This window comes from Lutra lutra, chromosome 4 (genome assembly GCF_902655055.1).
Source record: "Lutra lutra chromosome 4, mLutLut1.2, whole genome shotgun sequence".
NCBI classification, from domain to species: Eukaryota; Metazoa; Chordata; class Mammalia; order Carnivora; family Mustelidae; genus Lutra; species Lutra lutra.
The window spans coordinates 65334861-65356476 of record NC_062281.1 but is presented as its reverse complement, the minus strand read 5'-3'; the positions used below and the strand labels follow the sequence as shown (position 1 = coordinate 65356476).

Here is a 21616-nt window from a genome sequence, read left to right as displayed (position 1 = left end):
TCTTTTGAAACCCATAACTTCATTTAAAGAGTTGATAAAAAATCCAAAGTTTGCTTTAAAAAAGAAAGTCAAAGAAACCTGTATTTTTCTTCTGCCTCTGTAACAAGTGCATAAAAGCCTCCTACGAATGTGGAAGGTTCTCTGGGAGCTGCAGGCGTCAGCAGTGTGTATGTCCCTGAACTCTGAGCACAGTCTGTTATCACTTGGGTATCACTTTAGCCACATCTGCTGAAGCATCATGGCTTGCACTATAGCAATCAGTAGCTGACCTGTTTGGGTCATTTCTTCCTTGTGTGTATTCTTCTTAATTGGGAAAATGCTGATTCTTCAGTCCTGTCCTTCTGATTCTAGATTCATGGCATACTCTTTCTACTTCAAAGGACTTTAAAAAATAAGTTTGCTAAACATTTATCCAGCACTTACTGTATACCATACATCACAATAGTACCAAACCAAGGGACAAAGGAGTTGATTCTCTTAACTTTTTGGTCTCCATGCTATAGATCTTTGGGATCTGGAGTTGCCTTGTGGATCCTTTTTCATACAATGGACATTCTTTACTATCTCCTTCACCCTCTGTTCGTGCTGCCTGAAAAATATGGCTATAAGCTTACAGCAACTTTTAAAAATGCATATAAAGTGGTGCACATAGGCACCTCTGTTGGTTAAGCTTCCAAGTCTTGATCTCAGTTCAGGTCTTATCTTAGAGTCATGAGTCCAAGCCCTGTGTTGGACTCCACACTGGGGTTAGAGCTTACTTTAAAAAAAAAAAAAAAATGTGTATAAATCATGTTAAAAATCATTATTTAAAAGGATCATTGATATTCTTAAGAAAACAAATGTTTAAATGTTTAAAAGATAAGCTGTACATGATAAAGCTAATTATTCTTTCATCATGCACATAACTGCTAATAGGAAGGCCAGAATATAGTACTACAAAAATGATATTGTTGAGACATACACTGACCTTGTTACCACATCTGGCCCTTACTTGCCTCAGCTGTAAATAATATGCCATTAGAATGAAAGCAGTGATTAAAACGAACCAAACTGCATAGTCACAGGATTTTAGATTAAGGCCCTATAAAGGCAAGTAAGATAAAAACGATTCTTGTCCCCAAGACTTTTGGAAGAAAAATCATTGCATACATGCAAATTACTTTTATTATTGTAAAACAGGATGGCAACTGTGTACTGTAGCTTTTCAATAAAATGATATTCTTGCCTTTTAGCTCTTACATTTTTAAGATTATAGAAGTTTAGAGGCAGATAGATGTTTATTGTGTACACACGAGTAAATGTTAAAAATCAGTATGGTTTGAACCTAGCTACAAAATAGACCAAAAAATTGTATAGAACCATTTAGATAATCTAGAAAAGGAAGAATCTAAAACTATAAAAGAGACTTGTAACTTTGAGGGATTTGTTGATTTCATTTTAGGCAGTAAATTCTTAGATAAGTGTTGGTAATTTGGTTTGCATGTAAACAAAACACAAGTGAAGCTACTTAAGTTTTGGTGATGTGATGTGATGTTATGTTCTATCCTATACAGTTCTACCATATCATGTATTATTTCCTTTTCCTTCAGACAGATGAACAAGCAATGCTAGAAGATACACTGGTTGCGCTATTTGATTTGGAAAAAGTTTCTTTTTACTTTAAACCATCAGAAGAGGAACCACTGGTTGCAAGTAAGTAGTTAAATGGTTCACAGGTGTTTCATAGAATATTTTTGGCATTAAACAACAACATATGGCATAACTTTGATATTAATATATTTGATATATTATTAAAATTATTTTAAACAGAATATTATATTTTGGGTAAAATAACTAATAATCGCCAACTAGGGGAGTGTTAGAAAATATATATAATTTAAATCCATAGGTAATATTAAACTCTGTTTTTATCTATTAGTTTGGCTTCCAAAAGTTTTCTTGAGTGTGTGCATCAAAATTTTGTGCTAGTCAAGATTTTTTTCTTAAAATAAAATATATAAATAACAAAGTTTACCATTTAACCAATTTTCAGTGTACAATTTTGTGGCATTAAGTACCTTCACAATGTTGTACAACCTTTTCCACCACCAATCTCCAAAACTTTTTCATCCTTGAACAGAAACCCCATACTTATTACAGAATAACTTCCCATTCTTCCTCCACCAGTCCATGGTAACCTCTGTTCTGCCTTCTGTCTCTATGCAGGTGCCTAGAGTACTTTACATAAGAGGGATCATAGAATATTTGTCCTTTGTGCTGCTTTTCTCATGTCAATTTTTTAAAATAAAAGGACTGCCCTAATATTTCTGGCTCTATTAGTGGATAAACTCAATGCCTTCCAAGACTTTTATGCAAATATATAACAATTATATAGCAAAGCTGACTGAATTGAGTTTCCTTCCTTATTCCAGCTGATCCTATAGAGAATGTATTAGCAGGCAATGAATATAAGTAGTTAGGGCCAAGGAGAAGGAGAAGAAATAAAAGTTATGTTCACATTGTATAAATTTAGATCTAAACCAGCCAAGAAAGACATAATCATTATATCTGAGTGTCAAATTTTAACATGTATAAATACAATTATATTAACTGTCTTGATTTGTTTATTCATCATGTATGGTTTCCAGGGTGGCAAAACCATTCCCGTCTTGTTTGCTGTCATATCTCCAGCACCCAAGAGAGTGCCTGGAATAAAAAAGGCAATTTTTTTTTCAAGGAAATTAATGAACAAATATTAATTAAGTATATACAATCAGTAGGCAAAATGGTTTTACAGTTATAAAAATGGAAGGAAAAACAGGTGTAAGCAATAAAGGAGAGAATTTCAACAGAACAGAGTTGTAACTAATGTTGCAAAGAAGTTACTTGATGAGTGGAATTGAAGGATTGAAAAGTATCCCTTCAATTTTGCTGTTTGCCATCATTAAGTCTCACAAATGGAATATTTTAGAAGCATACGTTCAGAGAAATAACAATACGTAGGCTTTAATCTCTATATCTTTGCTGCAAGTTATCATCATGTATCTACCATTTCAACATTATCATGAATAGGTTTAAAATGTATCTATCAATGCAAAAAATCTTTAGCAGTTTGTTGTTTTTCTGTTTCTTGTTTTTTCGTAGGGGTGAGGGTCTGTATTACATAAGGTAGAAGATGTGAGTTTCTTCAGGGCTGGGAAAGGTTCTTCTTTATTCTCATATTTCTAATATGAAGAATGATATTGAAGATAAGAAACTTGAGTTCCAACCCTGTGCTCTTCTCATCCACAAACATGAGAGTACAAGCTTTCCTAGACCCATGGGGCTTAAATAAGATAATGTATTCAAAAGTCTCCGGCATTGTGTGAGGTTTGTGGTAGCATTCAGTAAATACTTGAATCAATCCTCCTTACTTTATTACTCTGTGTTGTTTTTCAAAAGCTGTATTTAGCATTTCTCATAGTCATATTTTTGCATTAAAAAATAATGAGATTCTGAAGAAATGTGGCATGCCAAGCAGGTAGAACTCAATTGTCTGGATTTAAGACATTTTATCTTCTGTGAAGAAATAATTACTCAGTACATACACCACACCAAACTAAGTTCTGAAGTTATAGTAGTGACTAAGTAAACACCCTGCTTTTGCAACTTAGAAACTAGTAGAGACACAAAGTGGGCAATGTAACCCATTACCGTCTAGGGAAAGTAAGAGATCTTTCCTATGCCATATTATGTGCTTAGTGAAGGCGGAGTAAGTGAGCTAAATGATTAGGTTGTATAAAACTAAATATATTTTATGGACAGTCTTCATGTTTTTGGAGAATAATATGATAGCAGATCTCCCCCCTGTTGTGGTGATACAGGCAATTTTACTGTAATAACTAAGGGAATTAACATTTTTTGAGCTTCCACTCTTTTCTTATGGGCTAGGCATTATGCCTGAAACTGCTGATGTCATGGTGAATAGGACAGGTATGTCCCTATCTTCAGGAAGCTCACAACCTACTTGGGAGAAAACAAATGAGGAATCAACAACAAAGGTGATTAGGATCATGCTAACTAAATCCTATGCAGGAAATAAGCAATGCATAATGAATAAGGGTAAGTTGGTGACCTTTAAGGGGTCCACAAGGAAGGGCTCTCAGCAGGAGTTGCTTTTATGCTGAAATCCAAAGGGCCAGCAAGACCCAACCCTGCGGAGAGTCAAGGAAGAACAATTTAGGTAAAGGGAACTGACTACTTCTTAGAGACTTAACTTCAAACTCATGGGCCCACTCAGTGATGGAGGGCCATGCTTACAGGGATGGGATGTTGAAACTCCTCTCCAGAATGAATCTCTCTGTAAGGTGGAACCAGAGAACTTTTCCTCATGCGATAATGTTTTTGAAGCCTTTAATCATTACACAGTCCTAATAATCAAGTTTGTTTTTCATAGCATATGAATTTCCACAAATAAAAGGCAACAATTTTCAGCTCCACGTTATTGTGCGTTTTTATAAGTATGCCAATTACTTTGAGAGAAAGTCTTCATTCTTTCACTCTTAGATTTAACTTCATTTTAAATTTAATATGCTTGATAATGTTGGGTCATTTTCAGTTCCTTAGGTCCTAGTAGAGCATCTTTATATGTTCTTTGTTAGTCCTACAATGCAGAACTCCAACTGCTGCATTATTATTTTCCTTTCAAAAACATTATCCATTTGATAACAGAGATTGGCCACTTTGGTGTCAAAAAGTAAAGGAATGGAATTTTAAAAATTGAAATAAAAATGAAAGATATTGCATGAAAAAGGGAACTAAAAGATACAAATACTTAGTTATGTACACATCAGGATTTTCTTCAGTGTCCATATCCTTTATCTTTATTATAGAGCCAGGGAAAAATGGGATTTTCCCAATCATTAAAATCCAGTTAATTTCCAACTCTTCAACTGAGAAATGTGTTCTCTTTTCTAAACCCAAATCCTTCATACCTCCCTGACTTGTAGATGTTAATACAATACCTCTGCTATTGATAGACCTAATTAGCTACATTTAATAAGAAACCTGGAATCTCTGCTCATTAATGGTATTTAAACTTGAACTCTGCTTTTACAAATAATTTTATTTAAGAAGCAGGTTAGAACTAATAAATATTGAGTCAAGAACATGTATTAAATGTCTACTATATTTTTGCCTTAATTTTTAACTGGTTAATAGAACTATTCTAGCTTTTTAGGAAGATTTTGCATTCTTTTTTTTAATGAACTGGAAATTATTTGCCATGGATAAATGACATAAAATGAAAAGGATTTGTGATAGCACTGTGAAATACTCCTACAGCATTGTAGCTTCGCGGGTTGGTTGCTTCTTGGGTTGTTTTTTTTTTATTTTTTGTTTTTGGGTGATTAAATTTAGGATCTTTGTGAAAACAAGGAATTTCGACAGATAATTTCTAATGACTGCAGGACATCAACAGAGGTAATACACTTTTGATCTGGTGCTCAGAGAATGGAACTTGGAAAACCCATGCTAATTTTGGTAATGGTTGCTATGTACCCAATTTCTTGTACACTACTTAGGAATCGTACCCCCACGGACTCATTTTGACTAAAATATGAATGAGGCAGATGCCTTGGGAGATTCTGATTCCAAACCATGTGTAACTAAACTTCTCATTTAGTTAAGTGAGACATCTGGAGTGTCAAAGTATAACAAAGTTTCCTATTGTAGAATTTTATATACAGTACAGTAATAAATCTGTTGCTTTAGCTAATAGGAATCTGATTTAACACTTTTCCACTGAACAGAAAGTTTGCCTAACCTGAACGTGACAAACATGGGTACTTTTAATGTATTAGTTTCTAGTGATTTTCAAGATTTTTTAAAAAGTTAGCAAATGTACTTTATAACATATCCTGATTTTTGGAAGTAATATAACATTAAATGTCATTTTAGATATTCCTCTTACGTATCAAGTAGAGGGAAGCCGGCAGGCTCTGAAGGTTTACTTCTACATTGATGGTTACCATTTTGAACAACTGCCTCAACGTTTGAAAAATGGAGGAGGGTTTAAAATTCATCCCGTTCTTTTTGCACAAGGTAACCTGTTTTCTTTTTTTACACGTGTACTTAAACTATTTTATCTCTTGATTTTTAAAAAATACATGTAATTGTTATCATCGTGGGGATTTTTTTCCATTAATTCAAAAATTCCTTCATAGTATCTAGGTAATATATTTACTTCTGGGAATGTTTATTAAGAAAACAATAATATAAGGTTTAAATGTTTATTAAGTAGGACTGTAACTGTATTTATAATGGGGAAACATGACCTGAGTGGTTGAAATAGTAAAGATAAATTAATTTGGCTTAAATAAATTATGGGACAGTCATTAAAATTATGTGGTTAAAGATATTTTACTAGATAGAAAAAATTTGACAATATACACATGCAGGTTACAAAAAAGAATTTCTGTTATAAATAATGCAATCCATTATCTTAAATATACTTAACATACACAAAGTGTTTTCGGGATCACTGGGTGACTAAATTGATGATTTATTTATTGTTTGAGTTTTCCTGTATTATGCCATTTTTGGTTAGTAAAAATAGATTCCTTTTGTAAATAAAAAAATTTTGTTTTGGAAAATGAACAATGAATTTTAATGCAATAGAAGAAATTGAGTTTAACATGGGTAGGAAGATTCTTGTGGTGAACTGGTTTCCAAGGGAAGGTCCTGGATCTTTTTTATTTCTGGGGTCACAAACGCAGCCTCAAGCTGATCGAAAGTCTGGATTATTCTAGTGTAGTTTCTTCTGGCCTATGATTTCTTTTTTTATTTCTTTTTTTTTTTTTTTTAACTCATGCTGTGGTCACAAGATTATATCAATTTCTCTGAGCAATTCCACGGAGCATTTCATATTTTCTTCTGTGGAGTTTTCAAGAAGTGCATTGGTTTTGCTGTGGAATTTTTTTTTTTTTTTAAGATTTTATTTATTTATTTGTCAGAGAGAGAGTGAGGGAGAGAGAGCGAGCACAGACAGACAGAATGGCAGGCAGAGGCAGAAGCAGGCTCCCTGACAAGCAAGGAGCCTGATGTGGGACTCGATCCCAGGACGCTGGGATCATGACCTGAGCCAAAGGCAGCTGCTTAACCAACTGAGCCACCCAGGCGTCCCTTTGCTGTGGAATTTTTATATTCTAATAAAAAAATGAGAAGAGTAGAGGAATAAAATTAACCTCTGTAACTGAAGAACAGACAAGCTTATGAAATCAAAATCCACTGCCAAGTGAAAATGCTTATACCATATGCATATTACTATAATTCTAAAAGATAAATTTCCCTTCCTTCGATTGCCATGGTTTAAAAACAATGACTACCTCAGATATTTGTAAGAATACATTTCGGAAGAAGAAAATGTAAGGTGCAGAGATCTTAGGAGTTATTAGAAGTTATTTTCATTTTTCTTTGCAGGACTCTGGTAGGGTCCATATAGATAATACAAGAGTCTGTAAAGGAATGAAAAAAAAAAAAGGAAACAGCAAAAATAGACCTTTGGAGCTATGTTAGGAGAACAGTTTAGCCTAAAATATGTTAAAAGCCATTACACAGAGAGATAGTTTTAGAAGACCGGAAAGGATGCTGGTCTGGAATATTAACTTTTATAGGGTTTAACCAGAGTTTAGGGTTATTAAAGATTCTTCACTTCCTTTCCTTTATTCCCCTATTTAAAAATTCTGTCTTTGAAATCATGACTGAGATGACAGATGGCATTCTGCATCTTTTCCAAAAAAATTATTACATTTGTGACACATCAGCCATAAATAGCTAAATATTCATACCCAGCAGCAAATGTTCATAGGAAAAGGAAGAGTATTTTCCAAATAACCTCTATGTTATAATTGTGGCTAAAGCTAATTAAAAAAATCCCTAACTGTATATTATTTTAATGAATACAATATCAGTTTATCAAATGTAAAGAAAAACTGTAGATAACATTAGGTTTTAATAGTCACACAGCAATAAAATGTGAAAAAGCCACAACAGAAAGATTTCTGCAGTCGAGGTCACAAAGAGGGAAACATGACTGGGAAACAGCTTGTCTCATTAGCACCGTGGCAGTGATAAGGCTGCTTCCGTAGAGGGGTTGCAGAAGTTCCTCTGCACTCACCCAGACTCCCAGGAGGACTCATTATTACTCACTCTTACTACTCTTCAGATTGAGAGAAGCCCAGAAAAGTGAGCCTTAGCTGGAGTAGAGATTACCATCTGGTAACTGAACATGGTGGTAAATGAAGAGACTCCAAATGGTGTCTATTCTGGAGATGAACGTTTACTCAAAGGGTTTCAGTTTTAGGCGTACATATGTACATGCATCTTTGCTGGCAAATTAAAAAAAAAATAGAAAATGAGATGAATTTGAAAGTCCCCTGGGAAAATTATTTATGTCAGCCCTTATAAAGTTGTTGGACCACATACTTAGAACAGGAAGCAAATACACTGCTTTCTTCCCATTTTTCTTGCCAAAATGGACCCGTCCACATAGGAGGGTGTGGGAATTTGGGGGGTGTGGAGGGGTGCCCACAGAGATGGCGCCAGCAGTGAGATCAGGAATCCCAGTGCCGGTGGCAAGTAGGTTATGCTTTAGGAAACATGTGTCTCTGAAGGCCAGACCTACAGGAGAGCAGGAATCTAGGCAAACGGAACGAGTACAGATTGATGAGGTAAAAATCACAGAAGCAGGCAGACAGGAAAGGCAGCACAGATCATGATCAAAATGCTAGAACGTGAAAATCACTGACAGATGAAAGCAGTCTCTGTCAGTGCTTGCTACAGGTCAGGGAATTAACCTCATTGGGATCCCCAAGCCCTTGGTGAGATAAAGCAGGTCAGTATAAACTGAAAATGGGAGTAAGGAGGATAGATACTCTGGGCCTCTTCCTCCACCTACTCCCCATGGACTCATTTTCAGGCTGTCTCAGTGGTTCTCAATACTGGCTGCACATTAATCATCCTGGGGGAGGTCTTCGAAAATACCCATACTTGGTCCCAAACCAAACTGATTAGGTCAGAATCTCTAGGACATAAGACCAAGAAACCAGTATATTTCAGAAGTTTTGCAGGTGACGCTAACATCCACCAGGAGTGAGAAAGCACAGGTCAGTGTGGATTAGGAAACACTGTGCAATTATCCAGTTAATCTTCACTTAATTAGATTAATCCGTTGCACAAAAGCTTGACACTTGTAGATTTGGAGCAGCCAGGGCAAGGGGGCTGGGTGTTTTCACTTTGACCTCATTAGGTCATTAGGATGCTGGCTGCCCCTAGGAGAGGTGATTTGGGTGGGAAAGTTTTCTTCAGCAAAGACTGAAGATGCCCCAAAGCACTGACAGCCGAGAGATATCTTCTGGGAATCCTAACAGCTGGACAATAAGCCCTCCTTTCTGGAAGGAGATCCAAACTGGCGACATGCCATGGTCCACACCTTGTAACTTTAGCTCCATTCAAGTCAAGACTAAAAGCATCTCCTTCATGACTCCGATGGCTCCCTTCCTGGGGAGATCATCTAGAAGAAGCACGGTAAGGGGGCAAGTCATAGCCCATGCTGCCGTACATCTTCTCTCTTCTGTATTTGTTTAAATCAGCCTTGCTCTCAGCCTGAACCTTCCAGTCTCAGTGGCATGACTAAAACCTGCGTCCCCAAGGAGCCTGATCCCCCTGTTTATTCTGCCCTTCTCAAGACAGGGTTGCTGCTTTGTCCATTTACCATCAAATCTGGAAGAGGAAGTACCAAGAGGAACCTGAGTGGATTCACTGCATGTCAAACCTGTTCCTTCCTGCCCACATTATGTAACAATAGTCCTACTTCCTTATGAAGACCGGGGTCCACTAGCCTTGCCAAGACGGTGATTACACCCCCTAAGTGCCTTGGCACAGGGGCCTCCAGTGCCCCCATGGCAAGGATAACTTACGTTCAGAGGGACCCCTGCCTCGTCTCCTAGGGAAAGTGTGCCTCTTTGGTGATCAGTACCTTTTAAACCCATAGAGCCAGAATTTCAGGGATGGAAAGCACACATCCCCAAGTGAGGCATTGGCACTGATATTTTTTAGGTTCTTAGAGCTGCCACAACAAACTACCACAAACTGGGTGGCTTAAAACAACAGAAATGTATCCTATCATCGTTCTGGAGGCTAAAAATCTGAAATCAAGATGCACAAAGGCCGTGTGCTCCCTTGGAAGGCTCTAAGGAGGAATCCTTCCTTACCTTCTAGCTGCTGGTGCTTTCCTGCAGTCCTTGGCATTCCTTGGCTTGTGACAACATAATTATAGTCTCTGCTTCTATCTTCACATGACCTTCCTCGCTCTGTGTGTGTGTCTCTGTATCTCTGTCCAGATTTCGCTCTTCTTAGGAGAACAGAAGTCCTTGGATTTGGGCCCACCCTACTCCAGTTTGACCTCATTTTAAGTTGATGTCTCTGCAAAGACCCTTTATAAAACCTAAGTCACATTTGCACCCACCCGAGGTTAGGTCATTTGTTAGATCTTTTTGGAGGACACAATTAGGTCCTCAACAGAGGTTAAGCAGGGACCTTTCTGGCTTCCACCCTTGGTTCCTGGACCCACGTATTCTACCCATTAGGGATGTGGCATCATTAAAGGTCTTTGATTTTAGTTGTACTGTTTCCTCGAATATGGCATCCCTTCTTTGTCAAGTATTGTTAAGCACCTGTTCCCTGGGTCTCTTATGGTGGTTTTCCCTACACTAACTAGTACATGCAATGCTGGTCCTTTGTCCACAAACACACTTTTGTGTATATTTGTTTTTCAGCACTTATGAAAAAAGCTGGCACCACAAATGATAAATCCTAACTCTTGTCTTTTTATAAGCTGTCTTTTTATTTTCAGAGAATAATTAAAATTGACCAGAAACTTGAGCATTTTCTCTTCTATTATTTTTTAAAATTTTTAAAAAATCCCAGTATAGGGCATTTTCTCTTTTAAACAGAAGGGAACATTTTGAGATAAACATTGCCATTTTCTAAGGTTCCTTCATTTGAGAATTTATTTTTCATTTCGAGATTTTGCAAAAACTCTAGGTTCTTTAAAAGATGAAGCCCTTGGTTTTCCCATGGGGTTTTATACAGTATTTGAAATTGAAGCATTAAATAGCTTTTTAAAAAAGAAGGAACAGTTCCCAGAATTGAGATTTCCTAAATGTTAGCCTCAGTCTATGAACACATGAACCCACCCCTCTTCCAAAGGCAGAACAACTTTTCCCACATACTGGTCACATTGGGATTGATAAAGCTTGTTTTCGTCACAGAAATTATGACCACTTCTGAATTCTGACCAGTCGTGACCAGTGCAGACGTTTTGTTTTATTTAACCATTTAAGTGTTGCCATGCTATCAGTAAAGAGTGTTAGTTGATTGAAACTCCTCTTAAAATTATTCTGTAGATATCTATATTTTTTCTGATCAATCCCTTTCTTGGAAAAACCTTGAAATGGTATTTTGATTAAGAGGAAATGCAACTCATTTTCAGTCTTAGAATAATTTAACCTTTACTTTCCTCTAATAGTCATTGTTTTGTTTTGTTTTTTTTTCACTGACTACCTACATTTGTTGGGGTGATTTATTCCCTCAAATTCAAAAGTGGTAGAAGGAAAACAAGCAAAGAAATTCATTGTATTTTCAATATTGCTTTTAATTAAATGCTATTAAATATTTATATGCAACCAATAATGTCAATACTACTTTTATCTGAATAAAGATATTATCTGAATGATAATATCTATCATTTGGATGATATTATATGGATGAGAAATAAGGAAACTAGACAAGAAAATGCTGAGAGCCAAACTTGGAAATTTGGACGTTATTATATATTTTAACACTATTACCTATTATCTGGATGAGATAATATTATCTGGATGAGAAATAAGGAAACTAGACAAGAAAATGCTGAGAGCCAAACTTGGAAATTTGGACGTTATTATATATTTTAACACTATTATCTATTATCTGGATGAGATAATATTATCCGGATGAGAAATAAGGAAACTAGACAAGAAAATGCTGAGAGCCAAACTTGGAAATTTGGACATTATATATTTTAACCTACTTTCACTCAGTGTAGAAATTGAATTTGGTGAAATATTTTCCCACTTTCTAAGATCAGGAATGTTGTTCTCTTTCCTCTTCTTTGCCACACAGTTTACTTTTAAATATAGAACTCATCTTTCATGTTTTTGTTCATTTCCTCACAACCCAACACATGCACCATAACATTTTGCTGATTGTTAGACATTTTCCCCATTTAAAAAAATTTCTATGTAATTTGTATTTTAATTGCTGTTAATTTGGAAATATTGTCAAGGAATGTCATAAAAATGTCAGTTTGTTTTTGTATGGCAACAAGCTTTTAGAGCAGGACTGGATATTTTGGCCAAAACTAGGTCAACAAGACTTTTATAAAAATTAGACCCAGGTGTTTTCCTGTCTGTCCCCACCCCAATCCCCACCCCACCCCTCACCCCGGATTGCCCTGTAGCTCCTTCCTGGAATTTATCTGGTCTTTATGATTTTAAATTACAAACTGAAGTATCTTTGTATTGACTCTCCTTTTTAGTTCCCAGAACTTCCTGTTTGGCTAAGCAGACTTACACATATTCTTTATCTCCTGGAAATTGAATTAGATAATGCCTGTAGGGCATTGGGCATATATAAAACACACTCAATAAATGGAAAGAGGAGTAATGGGTCTCTTAATGCTGTTATTTGATTTAATTATTTCCCAAGAATCATAATTAGTAGGTACTCTTATTTTCCATTTCACAAATGAGGAACCTGAAGACCCTGGATTTTAATTAACATGCCTAAGGAGCGGAAGTGGTGGTTTTACTCCAATGCAAGGACTTTCATTATTAGCTTTACAACTAGTAAGAGGAATTCACATTGAAGGATGACTATTGATACACTGTATCCTCTGAATATTTGCCTCTCACAAATAACAGCTCATTAATGAAAGTGAATGTAGCATTTATTTGAGGATTGTTTTATCAGGAAGAATTCCTTTTGTTTCTTGTATGTATTCAGGACCAGAAGCTTGCTAAACCAGTTGCAAATATTCTAATTAATGCAGAAGTCATAAGGAATAAACAAACAATCCTTGAAACAAACCCACAAATTTGATATCATGTACTGAAGTAAATGTAGTAAGCATCTCTCTAATTTTCCATAATGGTTTTCTCAATTATAAGCCAATGCCATTTTTTTATTTCAAATTGAGCAATACTCTAAAAGGTTGTTTGTTTCTTCAGTGCTATAGAAATCTGACTAGTTAAGAAAGCAGCACAACAAATATTAGTAATGAGCTTGTGATAAGCACTGGGTGCTTTTATGTAAGTGATGAATCACCAAATTCTACTCCTGAAACCACTATATGTTAACTAACTGGAATTTAAGTAAAAACTGGAAATAATAAAAAAAATTAGCAATGACTTTTCTATTTTTGCCCCTAAAATGAAGTTTCTGTCAATTTGAAGAAACTTATTAGTTTAGAAGCTATTGCATTTAATAGTTTTGAAACAAGATTAATTTTTTTTATCAATTTTGAAATAGTCTGCTGAAAATTGATACTTATTAGTGGCAATAATTTCAAGGGGAAATAATTTACATTTCCAAATAGGCTTCATTGCCATTCCTGTTGCAGGCAACCTCTCCATAAGAGATCTTGTATTTCTAGGCACTTCATGTAATTCATTTCCTCTCCAAAAGGTTAAAAGTACCATCACATAAAGTTTGAAGGAAAAAGAAATACTTAACCAAAGATGTTAGTTAAGAAGGAAATCCATTTCAATCAAAAGATGTTTAAAATTAATGGGAAGTTATATATATGTTTACACTTGTTTATTTTCAACTAAATTAAGAATTATAATAAGGGTAATATTCTAAGATTATACTTTAAATTTATTATACTCATATTTCATAATTTAACTGTGGCTACAAGGGAATGTATGTATACATAGAAAGCAGCAATTTCAACTTTTTTATTCTTTTTTATTCTTATGTATGTTGATACACAGTTCTTCCTCCCATACGTATGTATGTATATATCTAATATATGTATGTATATGTGTATATATACACATTAAAAATAGAAGACAGTTTATTTTTTATTTTTTTAAAAGATGTTATTTATTTATTTGACAGAGATCACAAGTAGGCAGAAAGGCAGGCAAAGAGAGAGAGAGGGAAGCAGGCTCCCTGCCGAGCAGAGAGCCTGATGCAGGGCTCGATCCCAGGACCCTGGGATCATAACCTGAGCCGAAGGCAGAGGCTTTAACCCACTGAGCCACCCAGGTGCCCCCAAAATAGAAGACAGTTTAAATTAGAAATTACCTTTGCCTACTTAGATATAATCACAAAATGTTTGATATTTATTTTGAGAACAGAGGAATGATTTTCATTTATTTCTGGACTGGTGATAGATTGTTTCTTGCATGTGTGGTCATATTCAGTGTTTTAAATACATTTATTAATAATCAATAAGATTACACTAAATGAGAAATTGAGTTACGAGACCATGTGAAAGAGAACATTTAATTCTTTACACAGCACTGGAAAGCATGGAAGGATATTATTATAGAGACAGTGTTTCAGTGGAAGAATTTCAAGCCCAGATAAATGCAGCCTCATTGGAAAAAGTCAAACAATACAACCAAAAGCTCAGGTATGTAATTTTTCAATGTTTTTAAAAAATAAGCTTTTATATTTTGTCAGGGACAAGATGAATTATGTTTTTGACATACTCATTATTAAATGATGGATGATGATTTTTTTTGATACAAAGTCTTTTTATTTAGGGTTTAATATTTCAAATATTCTAATGAGTACACTTTTTAAAAATAAAATAGAAAAAATGTTTGGAAATTTTTGTGCTATTGTCTTAATTGCTGAAGAAGATCAAACATTAAATATTTATTACACCATCTCCAGGGGTACAGAAAGCATGGATATTTTTTAGGTATCCCCAAGAGGTTACGGTGGATTAAGGATAAATAAAATAGGTTCCTTTATATGCCATTAAACACCGGCACCTTGACATAGAGAGAAGAATATGGTTAACACAGAAGATATGACACAGCATGTACTTGGTATTGGAAAAATATCTACTTTCAAATACATACATTAATGTTTGGATTTTGCTGTTTTTTCTCTCTAAAGATAGTGTATTGGCAGAATGATCATGGCAGGGAAAATTATATACAGTAAGTGAAAGGAAAATGTCTTATAATTCAAAGTTTTAATTTTCGACAAATTATTAGCATATATATCTCCCTCCTACCTTATGAATTATTCTGTAAGCAGGTCATCTTTTTAAATTACTTACAGTTTATAGTTTCTATTTTTAAAAGAAAAATTTCTCGTTCTACCTTAAGCCTTAATAATTCAAAATTAACTATTGTGACATTTGTCAGTTTTGTCCACAATATGACTAAACTCTGAGTATAAATTAATTCCTAAAATTCCTGTATATACGGGGAGGTGCTGGATCTCATAGTTGTGACCAATAGGCTTTCTTTCACTACAGATGCTTTGTCTTTCTCCTCCTGCCTCACACAAACCTGTCCCTTTTCCTTCATGTTTTATTCTGTTCCACCATTTCATCACTTGTGAAACTCTCAGGCTCAAAGCCCCCAATATCTTTTTGATTTCCCATTTTCTCTTCCTCCTAAAATGTCGGTTGGAGATCCTGATGAATCTGACTAAAATGTCTCTTGGACCTTGGACTATGCCCATTTTATTACCTAGTCCAGATCAGTATTTCCCAAAGGTATATAATGTACTGACTTCTTTCACAGGGAAAACCAAAAAGTTAATCTTGAATTCTTAGTGTGTCCACTGACTAAGAAACACTGACTAAATAAGCTTAAGCTCAGTCTTGTGAAAATCTTCAGTTGAAGACCATCATCACAAAAGACAACCTTGGCTTTTGTTAACTGATCAAATACATTCTTAGGCTATCTTTGAAATAAAGACACAAAATTAAAACATTTGTATAGAACACATGGGCCCTGAGAACACATTCCCAGAGCCCAGTTTGACCATTGGTCTAAATGGTCAAAAAGTCTAGACCACTGCTGTCACATCCTAACCATCTCCTGTCGGTACCACCCAGCGTTGTTTTAAACTACTCAGGATTTTGCTTCCAGATAATAATTTTAAGTCATATCTTACTATGTCACTCTCTGGCTCACAGGATATGGTGATTTCTTATTGCCCCAAAAGGGAGTCAAGACCTTCTTAGCATGGCAGTCAGAATTTTTCAGGACTTGGGGCCACCTGGCTGGCTCAATCTGTTAAGCCTTGGATTTTTTATTTTAGTTCAGGTCATGATTTCAGGGTCCTGGGTTGGGAACCCCCCCCTCCGTCCCTCCCTCATCACTCAGTGGGGAGTCTGCTTTCTCCCACTCCCTCTACCCCACCTCTCTCCACTCACGCTCTCATGTGCACGCCTGCACTCTCTCTGAGACAAATAAATAAATGACTCTTTAAAAAAAAAAAAATATTTTTCATGACTTGATCTGAGATTTCTTTTCTCCACCTATGCTCCAGCCATGCTCTACTCTCATTTCTAGTCATGCACCATAGTTTCCTTCTCCCATGACTTTTCACTGTCCACCTAGCATCCGTGTCCTTTCTCTCCAGCAGTTTATAAAAGTGCTATTCATATGATTCAGTGTCCAGCTCTAGTATAGTCTTCTTCATAAAATATTTTTTTTTTACTGTTGGGCTGGGATGAGATACAAGAAGCAAAATCTCCCCATATCAAGAATTTTAGGAATTAATTTATCTTCGGAGTTTACCCATACGGTGGGCAAACCGAAAAATGTCACAATAGTACTTTTGAATTATTAAGGCTTAGGGTAGAACAAGAACATTTTTCTTTTAAAAATAAAAGCTAAAATCTGTAAGTAATTTAAAAAGAATCCATTAGGTTCTCTAGAAGTCCCCTAGAAGATTCTGATGTGTGGCACGTATTGCAAATCAATTCCCTAGGTCCTGGAGCTCTCAAAGGATGATCCCCAGACTAGCAGGTCAATGCCATCTGCAAACTTCTTAAAAAAAAAAAAAAAAAAAAAAAAAAAAAAACTCTGGGGTGAGCCCAGCAATCTGTATGGTAACAAGCTTTCCAGGTGGTTCTCATGCACGCTCAAATTTCAGAGCCACTGCACTAGGCTAAGTGAATGTCCAATCACTGTGCCAGTCTCTCATTTTACTTCATTTATGGCTACTACAGAATTTAGCTTTTCTCCCTGAGGATATAGTTATGTGTACCGATTTCTCATCTTCTTTATTCTATGATAAGCTCCTTAAGATGAGGGATACTTAAAAAAAAAAAAAGAAGAAGATGAGGAATACTTTTATCTTGGTGTTTCCTGTGGTGTCTATCAAAGTATTTTGCATTAGATGTTCTCCAAAATGTATGATCATTTGCATCAAATTATTTAGGTATAACAGAAATAGGGATGTAACCTAGCATTCACACCCCTGGATATTTTTTAAAGCAGAAATATAATAGATACTCATATATAACAGATACCTGATAAGATGTTTAAGATTCTTTATTAAGAAAAAAATGGCATTATACTAATGCATGCTATCTTCTTCACATAAGAAAACATTTTAATGTATCTTTTCCGGAGAAATATTTTGAAAAGCAATAAACTCCTCAGTAAAAATTAGTATCCTTGTCAGTAATTAGCTGCTCTGTATACTACTTGTTGCATATTTAATTTCCTTTACACAGGAAGACAATTATTTTCCTCTTTACTTCCAGTAATGCCTTTCTTCCTGCTTACTTCTTGAATAGGATGTTAATTTCTTCCTTAATTAATCCTGTTACTGTGTAACCACAAATATTCTGAAACTGCTTTTAGGCCATCTATTCTTGGTCTGAGGGGCTACAAGCCAACAGTGACCATTTCTTTAAAGGGCCTTTTACTATCCATTGTAGAAAAATAGCTCTCAGGTGTCTCTAGCTCTTCATAGCCCAGAGTTGGTTTTTGTTTTTTTTTTTTTGTTTTTTTAACACTTTCACAGAAAACCACTTCATTCTGGGTGTCAATTTATTTGCTAATTAGACCTCAGAAAAGGCCTTCTTAGCCGTTCAGCCTTAAAAGAGACTAAAAAACGTAAATAAATGAACTAGTGTTTTAATAGAAAACATTCTTTAGATTACAAATTTCAGAAACCAAACTCAAAGCATATATAACATGTATATCCAGGGGTGTGTCTGCATTAGGCAAAGTTGGATCCGAGGGTATGGATGTCAAGAATCCCTTTCTTTCCTTGTCACTTGGTACTTCTTTCCTCTCTGTGGGATTCATTTTTAGGCAAGGTTGTTTCACATTTGAGTAGAGATGGTCAGTGAAGACCAGTGTTGGATTCAAAGAAGACAAAGTGTCTAACCCCATTACCCCTCCATGGAGAATTCCAGCAAAAGACCTGAGGAGGCACTCATTAGCCTGATCCAACTCATGTGCCCATTCTTGGGTAGGCTTAGCACCACAGATCAGTGGGCTATCACAAAATGTGCAAAGTAAGGATGCTGGACAAGAGGGAACAATGGATTCCATTCTAGTTATAGAGATTTCTCCAGAACAGCAAATAGTTGGAAATAATTTGCTACTTAAAAGATGATGACAGTTATAATATCTATCAGTTTTTAAGAACATATCAAGTCAGTCATAATGCTAGGTGAGTAATCTGGATTATTTAACAAACCAGTGAGTTTCATATTATCATCTCCACTTGAAGGGAAACTTACACAAACTTACCCAGATAATTAGTAAAACCAGGATTTAAATTACAGACTTTTTTCTCTTTAGAATCTATATTTTTTGTACTATGTTAGGCCATCTTAGTTACTGGAGTGAACATAATATACTGAAAGTATGTTATCTGTTACGAAAGTGTCAGACAATTGCCCTGATTTTGGGCCATCAGTTATTCATTGATTCAGTGTGCTCATGAATTTTCCATTTCTATGAAATTAAGAAAAACAGGGAAAGAACAAATAAATAAATCTATAAACAAATTATTGTTGATGGTGAAAAGTGCAATGAAGAAAAACTAAAACAAGTTATCATACCAGTAGACTGGTTATTTAGAGGAGGTGGTTAACAATGACTTAATTATTAAGTGGTATTTGGAGAAAAGACTGAATCAAAAGGAGACAGCCTTGCCAAAATTGGGGGGAAGTTCTTTCCCAAAACAGTGAACTGATGTACATAAGTCATGAGAATAAGCTTATCATTTTTAAGGAAGACGAAGAAGGCCAAGAGGATTCTAGACATTAAGGATAATGCATGTTGAGAGATATTTGTAGACACTTGGTTATATAGGTCTGTAGGCCATTATAGGTGGTATAGATTTTATTGTAAGTACAATGCAGAAGCTATTGGAAAGTTTTTGTTAAATTATTGTTGTCCATTTGTATCTTACACATTGTCCATTTGTATCTTCTACTGCAAATAACACCCAAAATGGCTGAAGTTTTCATTAAGTGAGCTGAGACCAGCTGGCTGGTCTGACAACTCTTCTTCCAGTCTCTGTCGAAATACAGACCATGCAGTACATCTGGGGAGTCTTTGCCATATGCATCATAGCCCTGACACTGGTTGCCTGAAGACACTCTGGTTTAGCTGTTACCCCCAATGAACGAGTTTCAGCCAGCAGAAATGTTTAACAGCTCTGCCTAAAATATACCATCCTATGCCAAATCAGACAAAGTTCTTGATTATTAAGAAATAATACCATGGAAGGGTCTCCCTGATGTCTTCTATGCTTCCTCAAATCCAGTGAGGCAACTGATGAAATGGGAGAAGTTATTTGCAAATGACATATCTGATAAAGTGTTAGTATTAGAACTTAGAAACTCAACCCCCCCAAAAAAAACCAAATAATCCAATCAAGAAATGGGCAGAAGACATGAATAGACATTTCTCCAAAGAAGACATACAGATGGTTAATAGATACATGAGAAGATGCTCAGCATCACTTATCATCAGGGAAATACAAATCAAAACTACAATGAGATATCACCTCTCCAGTCAGAATGGCTAAAATTAACAACACAGAAAACAAGATATTGGCAAGGATGTGGAGAAAGGGGAACCTCTTACATTCTTGGTAGGAATGCAAAACTGGTGCAGCCACTCTGGAAAAAAGTATGACAGTTCCTCAAAAAGTTAAAAATAGAACTATGTTATGATCCAGCAATTGCATTATTAAGTATTTACCCAAAGGAACAAAAATATTTATTCAAAGGGATACATGCACTCTAATGTGTATTGCACCATTACCAACAATAGCCAAATTATGGAAAGAGCCCAAATGTCCATTGACCAATGAATGGATAAAGATGTGGTATATATATTCAATGGAATATTACTTAGCCATTAAAAACAAGAATGAACTCTTGCCATTTGCAATGATGTGGTTAGAGCTAGAGAGTATTATGCTAAGTGAAATAAGTCAGTCAAAAAAGACAACTGCTGGGCGCCTGGGTGGCTCAGTGGGTTAAAGCCTCTGCCTTCGGCTCAGGTCATGGTCTCAGGGTCCTGGGATCGAGCCCCGCATCGGGCTCTCTGCTCGGCAGGGAGCCTGCTTCCCTTCCTCTCTCTCTGCCTGCCTCTCTGCCTACTTGTGACCTCTGTCTGTCAAATAAATAAATAAAATCTTTAAAAAAAAAAAAAAAGACAACTGCCATATGATTTCACTTACATGTGGAATTTAAGAAACAAAACAAATGAACATAGCAGGGAAAAAAAGAGGCAAACCAAGAAATAGGCTCTTAACTCTGGAGAACAAACTGATGGTTACTGCAAGGAAAGTGGGCAGGGGGATGGGTTAAGGTCGTGGGCTTTAAGGAGAGCATTTGTGATGAGCACTGGGTATTGCATGTAAGTGATGAATCACTAAATTCTATACTTGAAATTAATATTACACTGTATATTAATTAACTGGAACTTAAATAAAAATTTGGAGAAGGAAAAAAAAAGTAATTGCTTGTCAAGTGTTTAACTCAGATTTTCTAATCCAGAAATTTAGGAGAAGGGGCATTCTTATTACCTACCTTCACCATCCTCATGCAATTTTATTCTCTATCCTCTACCTCAGGCTTTCCTTTTTATTCCTTCTGGCCATGAGCCATCTTTCCCATTAGCATCATTTTTTCCTGCCCTACATGGTTGTAATTTATCATTACCACACCCTTTGATTTTAATGTATCCTGCCTATTGGCAAAAAAATAACACTGCATGGTGATCAGTGAGACAAAATGTAATGTAAATGGGAACAGTATCCTGTGTATTAAAATACTCCTTTCAGTTTGAGGGGTCTAGATGGTTATTTTTTAAATATTATTTTCAGTATAAAGTCAACAGTAAAATATAACAGAAAAATTAAAGGAAGCAAGTTGTATATTAGTTATTGAGATCATTTATTATTTTTGTGAAGTGATAACTTCATACTGAATTTTTTAGGGTTTATAATTTTGGATATCTAAATATAAATCCATCTCTTTACAGAAATAAACCAATAAAATATTCAAAGCATATATTCTCTTAAGGTATACCCTTGT

At 35.6% G+C, this 21616-nt stretch overlaps 1 protein-coding gene across 6 annotated transcripts in view; it reads left to right on the top strand.

Annotated features, from left to right (window-relative positions):
• LOC125097754 (phosphatidylinositol 3,4,5-trisphosphate-dependent Rac exchanger 2 protein) overlaps nt 1-21616 on the top strand; it is a 307095-nt gene that overhangs the window by 209846 nt on the left and 75633 nt on the right. For all 6 annotated transcript variants that reach the window (XM_047725749.1, XM_047725748.1, XM_047725751.1 and 3 more), the window contains 3 exons: nt 1590-1692; nt 5917-6060; nt 14584-14698. In XM_047725749.1, the coding sequence (XP_047581705.1) occupies nt 1590-1692; nt 5917-6060; nt 14584-14698 (362 nt within the window). The remainder of the gene's footprint in view (nt 1-1589; nt 1693-5916; nt 6061-14583; nt 14699-21616) is intronic.